The following is a 9,443-nucleotide window of genomic DNA, read 5'->3' on the forward strand; positions in this document are numbered from 1 at the left end:
CACAGGGGATTGAGCCTGCAACCTTGGCATGTGCCCTGACCAGGAATCGAACCGGCAGCCTCTTGGTCCATGGGTCGATGCTCAAACAATGAGCCACACCGCCTGGCCTCATTGGTTTTTTAAAGTATATTTTTATTATTTTTATTTTCTTTAGAGAGAGAGGAAGGGATAGAAACATTAATGTGAGAAAGAGAAACATCAATTGGCTGCCTCCTGCACACCTCCTGCTGGCGATCGGGCCTGCAACCAAGGTACGTGCCCTGACCAGGAATCAAACCAGGACCTCTCAGTCTATGGGACGATGCTCACTCCACTGAGCCACACCGGCCAAGCTGATAGGTTATGTAAAAAGAAGTAGCTTTATTATTTTATTATTATAAAGGTAATTATTATAAAGATAAGAGAATATGTGTTTATAATAAGTTATTTAGAAAATAGATGATGTAAAGAGGAAAAATGAAAAAAACACCAGTTACTTCATTTCTCACAGATAACCAGTGTTGACATTTTGATTTTTCTTCCAGATTCTGCTTAGCCATTTTTAAAATAAAAATATACTATATATTCTGTTCTGTGACTTGAGTTTTCACTTAATAACATGGACATCTTTCCATGTCAAGATACACAGATTTGCTTCATTTTTAATGATTATATGGAAGTCCATTATGTAACTATCCCATCATTTATTTAATGTGTCCTATAGATGGAAAGTTTGATTATGTCTGTTTTTTCCTTTTTGCTTATACATAGTGTTGCCTTGAATACTTGAATTGGCTTTTATTTATATTTCCTTAGGATACATTCTTTGAAGTGGAATTGCTGGATTGTTCATTGTATCCTCAGTGTCTACTCCAGAGTGTGGTGCATATGAGGCACTCTGATCCTTGTTGAATAAATGCTCTTCAGAGAGCTTTTGCTTTTTTTTTTTTTTTAACTCATCTTTATTGTTGAATGTATTATAGATGTCCCCCCCTTGCTTCCCCCATTTACCCCCTCCTCCCCAATCCCGCCCCCCTCCAGCCTTCCCCACACTATTGTCGGTGTCCATTGGTTATGCATATATGCCTTGAAGTTCTTTGGTTTATCTTATCCCACCCTCCCCCCCCTTTCCTTTGTTCATCCGTCTAACAACCAGTTTGTACTTCTTAATTCCTTCATCTTTTTTATCCATCCCCCCAACCCCCACCCATCTGGCAAGCAACAGAAAATTCTCAGTATCTACGAGTCTGTTTCTGTTCTGTTTGCTCATTTTGTTTGTAGATTCAATTGTTGATAGATATGTATTTATTTTTTTATTTATTTTTTCATTCTTTTTATTTTTATTTTTTATTTTTTGTTTTTTGTTATTTATCCTCACCCGAGGATATTTTTCCATTTTTTGTACAGATAGAGTGGGAGGGAGAGAAAGGAAGGGAGAGAGAGAGAGAGAAACATCGACGTGAAGCGACACATCGAGTGGCTGCCACCCGCACGACCAACCAGGGCCGGGGACAAACTGCAACCGAGGTACGTGCCCTTAGCGGGAACCGAACCCAGGTCTCTCCGGACCGCAGGCCGACGCTCTAACCGCTGAGCCAAACTGGCCAGGGCTCATTCTTTTTATTTTTAAAAAATCTTTATTGTTGAATGTAGAATGTATTTACAGATGTTCCTCATTTTTCCCCCATTGACCCCCTCCTCCCCACTCCCGCCCCCCTCCTGCCTTTTCCCACACTATTGTCTGTGTCCATTGGTTATGCATATAAGTTCTTTGGTTTATTTCTTCCCACCCCCCAACCCCTTTCCCTTTGAGGTTTGTCAGTCTAGCAATGAATTTGTACTTCTTAATCCCTTTACCTTTTTCACCCATTCCCCCAAACCCCCTCCCATCTGGCAATCAACAAAATGTTCTCTGTATCTATGAGAATGTTTTTCTACTTGTTCATTTTGTTTGTAGTTTCCATTGTTGATAGATATGTATTCATTGCCATTTTGTTTGTTCTTATATTTTATCTTTTTTGTTCAAAAAGACCCTTCATCATTTCATATAATAACGCTTTGGTGGTGATGAACTCCTTTAACTTTTTCTTGTCTGGGAAAGTCTTTATATGGCCATCGATTCTAAATGACAGCTTTGCAGGATAGAGTAATCTTGGTTGTAGGTTCTTGCTTTTCATCACACTGAATATTTCTTGCCACTCCCTTCTGGCCTGCAAAGTTTCTTTTGAGAAATCAACTGACAGCCTTATGGGAGGTCCCTTGTAGGTAACGAGCTGCCTTTCTCTTGCTGCTTTTAAGATTCTCTCTTTGTCTTGAACCTTTTGCATTTTGATGATGATGTGTCTTCGTGTGGGCCTCTTGGAGTTCATCTTGTTTGGGACTCTCTGTGCTTCCTGGACTTGTATGTCTGTTTCCTTCACCAAGTTAGGAAAGTTTTCTGCCATTATTGTTTCAAACAGGTTTTCAATTTTTTGTTCTCACTCTTCTCCTTCTGGCACCCCCAAGATGCAAATGTTGGCCCACTTGAAGTTGTCCCAGAGGCTCCTTACACTCTCCTCATTTTTTTGGATTCTTTTTTCTCTTTGCTGTTCTGATTGAGCGTTTTTTGCTTCCTTATATTCCAAATCGATGGTTTGCTTCTTGGATTTACGTACTCTACTATTGAATCTGTGTAAATTATTCTTCATTTCAGTTAATGCCTCCTTCATTTCTGACTATGCATCCATTATTTCTGACTGGTACTTTTTTATGCTCTTGAGGCCCTCACTAAGTTCACTGAGGTTCTCACAAAGTTCATTGAGCATCCTTATAAGCAGTATTTTGAACACAGCATCTGTTAGGTTGCTTATCTCCCTTTCGCTTAGTTCTTTTCTTGGGGTTTTGTTCTGTTCTTTCATTTGGGACCTGTTTCTTTGTCTCCTCATTTTGGCTGCCTCCCTGTGTTTGTTTCAGTGTATTACTTAACAAGCTGTATGGGGCTAGCTGAGACCGGATGCTGCTTGTTTGAAAGAATTCAGGAAAAACCTGAAGCAGGAGCCTATGTTTAAACAAGTGGCAACAGCTTGGGTGGGCCTGAAAGTTGGGTGTTGCGGGGGCCTCAGGGAATCACCAGGGCAGGGCTACCAGTGTGAGCCAGGTTGCTGGAGTCCCAGATATGGCAACTGTCTGCCGCCCCAGGGAAGAGCTTACCAAAGGAACAAAGGCCTCTGACAGCACGTTTGTCCTGGAGAAAGCCCCCTCTCCAGCCCTCGCTCCAATGCCAAACAGCTCAATTCTTCCCTGTATGTCTGGTGCCCCTCGAGTTGCCTCCCCTCCAAGCTCAGAGGAAGTGAGTCTGATAAGTCCGTGCGCGGGCCCTTTCAGAGGATCTGCCTGGGGCTTTAGCCGCGTCAGCTTCCCTGAGCCTCAGTTCCCGCTGGTTTTCCAGCCAGAAATTATGGGGTCTTCTCTTTCTGGCACTGGAACCCTGAGCCTGGTGTGGGAGGGGGACCCCTCAGTCCTCAGGGAGGACCTTTCCAGCCGAGGTATCCTCCTGATTTTTATCTGCCACACGTGGATGTGGGACCAGCCCTTCTCGCCTCCGACCCTCCTACCAGTCTGAATGTGGCTGCTACTTCAATTTCGTAGTTGTAGGACTTCCATTCAGGATGATTTCAGGTGGTTTTGAATGATGTTTGTTCTGTAGTTTAGTTGTAACTTTGATGTGGTTGTGGGAGGACGCAATACCGTCTTTACCTACGCCGCTATCTTGACCGGAAATCTGATAGATATGTATTAATTGCCATTTTATTGTTCATATTTTTGTTCTTCTCCTTCAAGAATACCTTTCAACATTTCATGTAACACTGGTTTGGTGGTGATGAACTCCTTTAGCTTTTTCTTATCTGGGAAACTCTTGATATGTCCATCAATTCTAAATGATAGCTTTGCAGGATAGAGTAGTCTTGGGTGTAGGTCGTTGCTTTTCATCACCTTGAATATCTCTTGTCACTCCTTTCTGGCTTGCAAAGTTTCTTTTGCGAAATCATCTGACAGTCTTAGGGGAGCTCCTTTGTAGGTTACAAACTGCTTTTCTCTTGCTTCTTTTAAGAATTTTTCTTTGATGTTAAACTTTGGGATTTTGATGATGATGTGTCTGAGTGTGGACCTCTTTGGGTTCATCTTGTTTGGGACTCTCTGTGCTTCCTGGACTTGTATGTCTGTGTCCTTCACCAAGTTAAGGAAGTTTTCTGTCATTATTGTTTCAAATAGGTTTTCAATTTTTTGTTCTCTCTTCTCCTTCTAGCACCCCTATGATGTGAATGTTGGCCCACTTGAAGTTGTCCCAGAGGCTCCTTCACTATCCTCATTGTTTTGCATTCTTTTTTCTTTTTGCTGTTCTGATTGGGTGTTTTTTGCTTCCTTATATTCCAAATCGATGGTTTGCTTTTTGGATTTACGTACTCTACTATTGAATCTGTGTAAATTATTTTTTATTTCAGTTAGTACACCCTTTATTTCTGACTGGCCCTTTTTTATGTTGTTGATGTTCTCACTAAGTTCCTTGGAGGTCTCCTTAAGTTCCTTGAAGGTCTCACTAAGTTCCTTGAATGTCTCACCATGTTCCTTGAGCAACCTTATAACCTGTATTTTGAACTCTGCATCTGATTGATTGCTTATCTCCATTTTGTTGAGAGCTTTTGCGTTTTAAATGCACTTGATAAACATTGCCCAATTATGCTATAGAAATAGACCAAGTATGTTCTCAGAAGTGGTTGAAAGCACTTATTTTAAATTTATTTTTAATATTTAAAAAACAATTTTTATTTATTTTTGTTACAGATGTTTCTCCTTTTGCCTTCTATTGACATCCTCCTTCCCATCCCCCCGCACCCCATCCCCAGCTTTGTAGTCTATGTCCATCAGTTATGCATACATGCATATCCCTTCTCTCGCCGCACCCCTTTCTGAGGATTGTCAGTCTGTACCCTACTTCTATGACTCTGGGTCTATTTTGTTCATCAGTTTGTTTAGTTTAGTATATTCCAGAAATAAATGAGATCATGTGATACTTGTTTTTCCTCTGCTTGGCTTGTTTCACTTAGGATAATACTTTCCAGGTCCCTCCATGCTACCTCAAAGGATAAGAGATCTTACTTTCTTACAGCTGCATCGTACTCCATTGTGTATATGTACCACAGTTTTTTTATCCATTCATCTACTGATGGACACTTGGGCAGTTTCCAGATCTTAGCTATTGTAAATAGTGCTGCTATGAACATGGGGATACATATATTCTTTCTGATTGGTGTTTCAGGCTTCTTAGGGTATATTCCTAGAAGCGGGATCACTGGGTCCAATGGAAGTTCAATTTTTAATTTTTGGAGGTAACACCATATTGTTTTCCATAGTGGCTGCACCAGTCTGCATTCCCACCAGCAGTGTACTAGAGTCCCCTTTTCTCCACACCCTCGCCAACACTTGTTGTTTGATGATTTGTTGATGGCGGCCATTCTGACAGGTGTGAGGTGATACCTCATTGTTGTTTTAATTTGCATCTCTCTGATGGTTAATGATGTTGAGCATTTCTTCATATGTCTCTTGGCCATTTGTATGTCCTGTTTGGAGAGGTGTCTATTTAGTTCCTCTGTCCATTTTTTAATTCAGTTCTTTGTCTTCCTTTTGTTGAGTTGTATGAGCACTCTATATGTATTGGAAATTAACCCCTTATCTGATACATCATTGGCAATGATGTTCTTCCATACAGTGGGTTGCCTTTCCATTTTGATGATTGTTTCTTTGCTGTGCAGAAGCTTTTTAGTTTGATGTAGTCCCATGTGTTCATTTTTTCCTTTCTTTCTGTTGCCTTAGGTGACGTATCAGTGAAAATTCTGCTCTGTATGATGTCCGAAATTTTGTTGCCTACATTTTCTTTTAGGATTTTTATGGATTCACGGGTCACGTTTAAGTCTTTTATCCATTTTGAGTTTATTTTTGTGTATGGTGTAAGTTGATGGTCTAGTTTCATTTTTTTGCATGTAGCTGTCCAATTTTCCCAACACCATTTATTAAAGAGGCTGTCTTTACTCCACTGTATGCTTTTGCCACCTTTGTCAAATATTAATTGAGCGTGTTGCCTTGGGTCCATTTCTGGGTTTTCAGTTCCGTTCCACTGGTCTATCTGCCTGTTCTTGTGCCAGTACCAGGCTGTTTTGATTACAGTGGCTTTGTAGTATAACCTGATATCTGGTATTGTGATCCCACCTATTTTGTCCTTCTTTTTCAAGATTGCAGTGGCTATTCGGGGTCTTTTTTGGTTCCATATGAACTTTTGAAGTATTTGTTCTAGTTCTGTGAAATATGTCGTTGGTATTTTGATGGGGATTGCATTGAATCTATAGATTGCTTTGGGTAGTATGGACATTTTAAAGATGTTAATTCTTCCAATCCATGAACAGGGTATGTGCTTCCACTTTTTTATATCTTCCTCTATTTCTTTTTTCAGTGTCCTGTAGTTTTCTGCGAATAGGTCCTTTACTTCTTTGGTTAAGTTTATTCCTAGGTATCTTAATTTTTTTGGCGTGGCCATCGATTTCTTGACATTAATTTTGTATCCTGCTACTTTTCTAAATTCATTTATTAAGTCTAGTAGATTTTTGATGGAGTCTTTAGGGTTTCCTATGTACAATATCATGTCATTTGCAAAGTGTGACAGTTTCACTTCCTCCTTTCTAATTTGGATCCCTTTTATTTTTTCTTCATGTCTGATTACTGTGGCTAAGACTTCCAGTACAATGTTAAACAAGAGTAGCGAAAGTGGACATCTCTGTCTTGTTCCTGTTCTTAATGGAAATGTTTTTAGTTTCTGCCCATTGAGTATGATGTTGGCTGTAGGTCTTTCATATATGGCCTATATTATGTCGAGATATGATCCCTCTGTTCCCACATTGCCGAGCGTTTTTATCAGAAATGGATGCTGGATTTTGTCGAATGCTTTTTCAGCATCTATTGATATGATCATGTGGTGTTTATTCTTCGTTTTGTTTATGTGGTGTATCACATTTATTGATTTGTGTATATTGTACCAGCCTTGCATCCCTGGGATGAATCCCACTTGGTCACGGTGAATAATTTTTTTGATGTATTGCTGGATCCTATTTGCTAGTATTGTGTTCAGGATTTTGGCATCTATGTTCATCAGGGATTTTGGCCTGTAGTTTTCTTTCTTTGTAGTATCTTTTTCTGGTTTTGGAATTAGAATTATGCTGGCCTCATAAAACGAGTTTGGAAGTCTTTCTTCTTCTTGAATTTTTTTGAAATAGTTTGAGGAGAATGGGTGTTAGTTCTTTTTTGAATGTTGGGTAAAACTCCCTCGTGAAGTCATCTGGGCCTGGGCTTTTGTTTACTGGGAGAGTTGATTACCTCTTCAATTTTCTTAGTTGTTATTGGTCTGTTCAATTTTCCATCTGTATCTCTCTCCAATTTTGGGAGACTGCGTGATTCTAGAAATTTGTCCATTTCACTTAGATTGTTGAATTTCTTGCCATATAGTTGTTCATAGTAGCTGTTAACGATCTCTTGTATTTCTGTGGTGTCAGTTGTTACTTCTCCTTTTTCATTTCTGATTTTGTGCATTTGGGTTCTCTCTCTTTGTTTCTTGGTGAGTCTAGCTAAGGGTCCATGAATCTTGTTAATCTTTTCGAAAAACCAGCTCTTTGTTTCATTGATCCTTTGGATTGTTTTTTTGGTCTCTATGTCATTTATTTCTGCTCTGATCTTTAGTATTTCCTTCCTTCTGCTTGCTCTGGGGTTTTCTTTTTGTTTGCTTTCTAATTCTTTAAGGTGTGAGGTTAGACAGTCCAGTGGAAATTTTTCTTGTTTCTTGAGGTAGGCCTGTAGTGATAAGAACTTCCGTCTCAGAACTGCTTTTGCTGCCTCCCATAGAATTTGAGTAGTTGTGTGTTCATTTTCATTGGTTTCCAGGAAGTTTTTAATTTCTTCCTTGATCTCCTCGGTAACCCATTCATTGTTTAATAACGTGCTATTTAGCCTCCATGTGTTCAAATGTCTTTGCATGTTTTTTTGCAATTGATTTCTAGTTTCATGCCATTGTGATCTAAGAAGATGCTTGATATGATTTTAGTCTTCTTGAACTTGTAGGAATTTAGTTTGTGTCCTATCATGTGGTCTGTCTTTGAGAATGTCCCATGTGCATTTGAGAAGAATGTGAATTCTGTAGTTTTGGGGTGTGATTCTCGGTAGATATCTATTAAATCTATTTGGTGGTCTAGTCCTTCATTTAGAGTCTCTGTTTCCTTGCTAATTTTTTGTCTAGAGGATCTATCCAGTGGTGTCAATGGGGTGTTGAAGTCCCCTGCTATGATTGTATTGCTATCAATTTCTCCTTTGAAGTTTTCCAGAAGATTTTTCATATATTTGGGTGCTCTTATATTGGGTGCATATATGTTTATCAAGGTTATATCTTCCTGTCGGATAGATCCTTATTTTAAATTTATTAGTGTAATTAATAAACACATGTATTTATTAATGTAATTATAAATATTTTCTGTAATGGTTTTTGATTTGGTATCATACTTAGAAAAGTCCCCATACCCGAAGACTGTAAAACAGGTCACCAGTACTTTTTTTTTTCATTTAAATTTATTAATTCCTCTGGAATTAATTTTGATATAAGGTTTCATGCTTATTTAATGTGAATTTTCTTTTAGAATAATAATCTTACTTTGTAAAGAGAAAAGCTTTCTTAATGGTCCCTCTACTTAAAATTTATAAACTTGGTTAAAATTGAGCATTTGGAAAATTTGGAATATCCTAGTTTTTAATTCACTTGGCCACCTAAGGCAGTGATTATTTTTATTTATTTTTAATAAGAATATTTGAAGATATAGAATCATGCTGAAAAAGAAATGAATAAATAAATTACTTTTTCTTGGTGATTTTTTTTTCTTTGGTAACCAGGGGAGATAATGGATAACCTCACCCTTGAAGCTGGAGATGATGCTGGAAAAGTAAAGTGGGTGGACATCAACGATAAACTCAAGCTTTATGCTAGTCACTCTCAATTCATCAAACTTGTGGCAGAGAAACGAGATGCACACTGGAGTGAGGACTCTGGCACTGACTGCCGTGGGTTATAGCTTGCACCTCCCCGTGAGCCAGAGGCCAGCCAACGAGCACGTACTGAACAGAAGGCAAGGTCACTGCTCCACGAGCAAGGGGGCAGGGTGGCGACTTGGAAATTATTTTACCCACTTTTAAAATGATTTTCATTTAAAAGGTTTTACATCAGAATAAAATTAGTAAATATGGTGAAATGTAATATGGTATTTTCTGCTTTCCAGTCAAAAGAAATATAAACAATCATATTTTATATATATTCTATTTAAGCATGCCTTTAACCAAATTTAAACAACTTTGATGCCCCGAAGAACTGTGATCTGAATAAAGATAAATTTCTGACAAGC

At 38.8% G+C, this 9,443-nt stretch overlaps 1 protein-coding gene across 1 annotated transcript in view; it reads left to right on the plus strand.

Moving 5' to 3' along the window:
* The window catches only part of NUDT9 (nudix hydrolase 9), a 42,547-nt gene extending 33,104 nt beyond the window's left edge, over positions 1 to 9,443 (plus strand). Inside the window, exon 8 of the mRNA XM_036278881.1 lies at positions 8,938 to 9,443. Coding sequence (XP_036134774.1) covers positions 8,938 to 9,116 — 179 coding nt within the window. The 3' untranslated portion in view covers positions 9,117 to 9,443. The remainder of the gene's footprint in view (positions 1 to 8,937) is intronic.

This window comes from Molossus molossus, unplaced genomic scaffold, assembly GCF_014108415.1.
Source record: "Molossus molossus isolate mMolMol1 unplaced genomic scaffold, mMolMol1.p scaffold_m16_p_1, whole genome shotgun sequence".
In the NCBI taxonomy this organism is placed as follows: domain Eukaryota; kingdom Metazoa; phylum Chordata; class Mammalia; order Chiroptera; family Molossidae; genus Molossus; species Molossus molossus.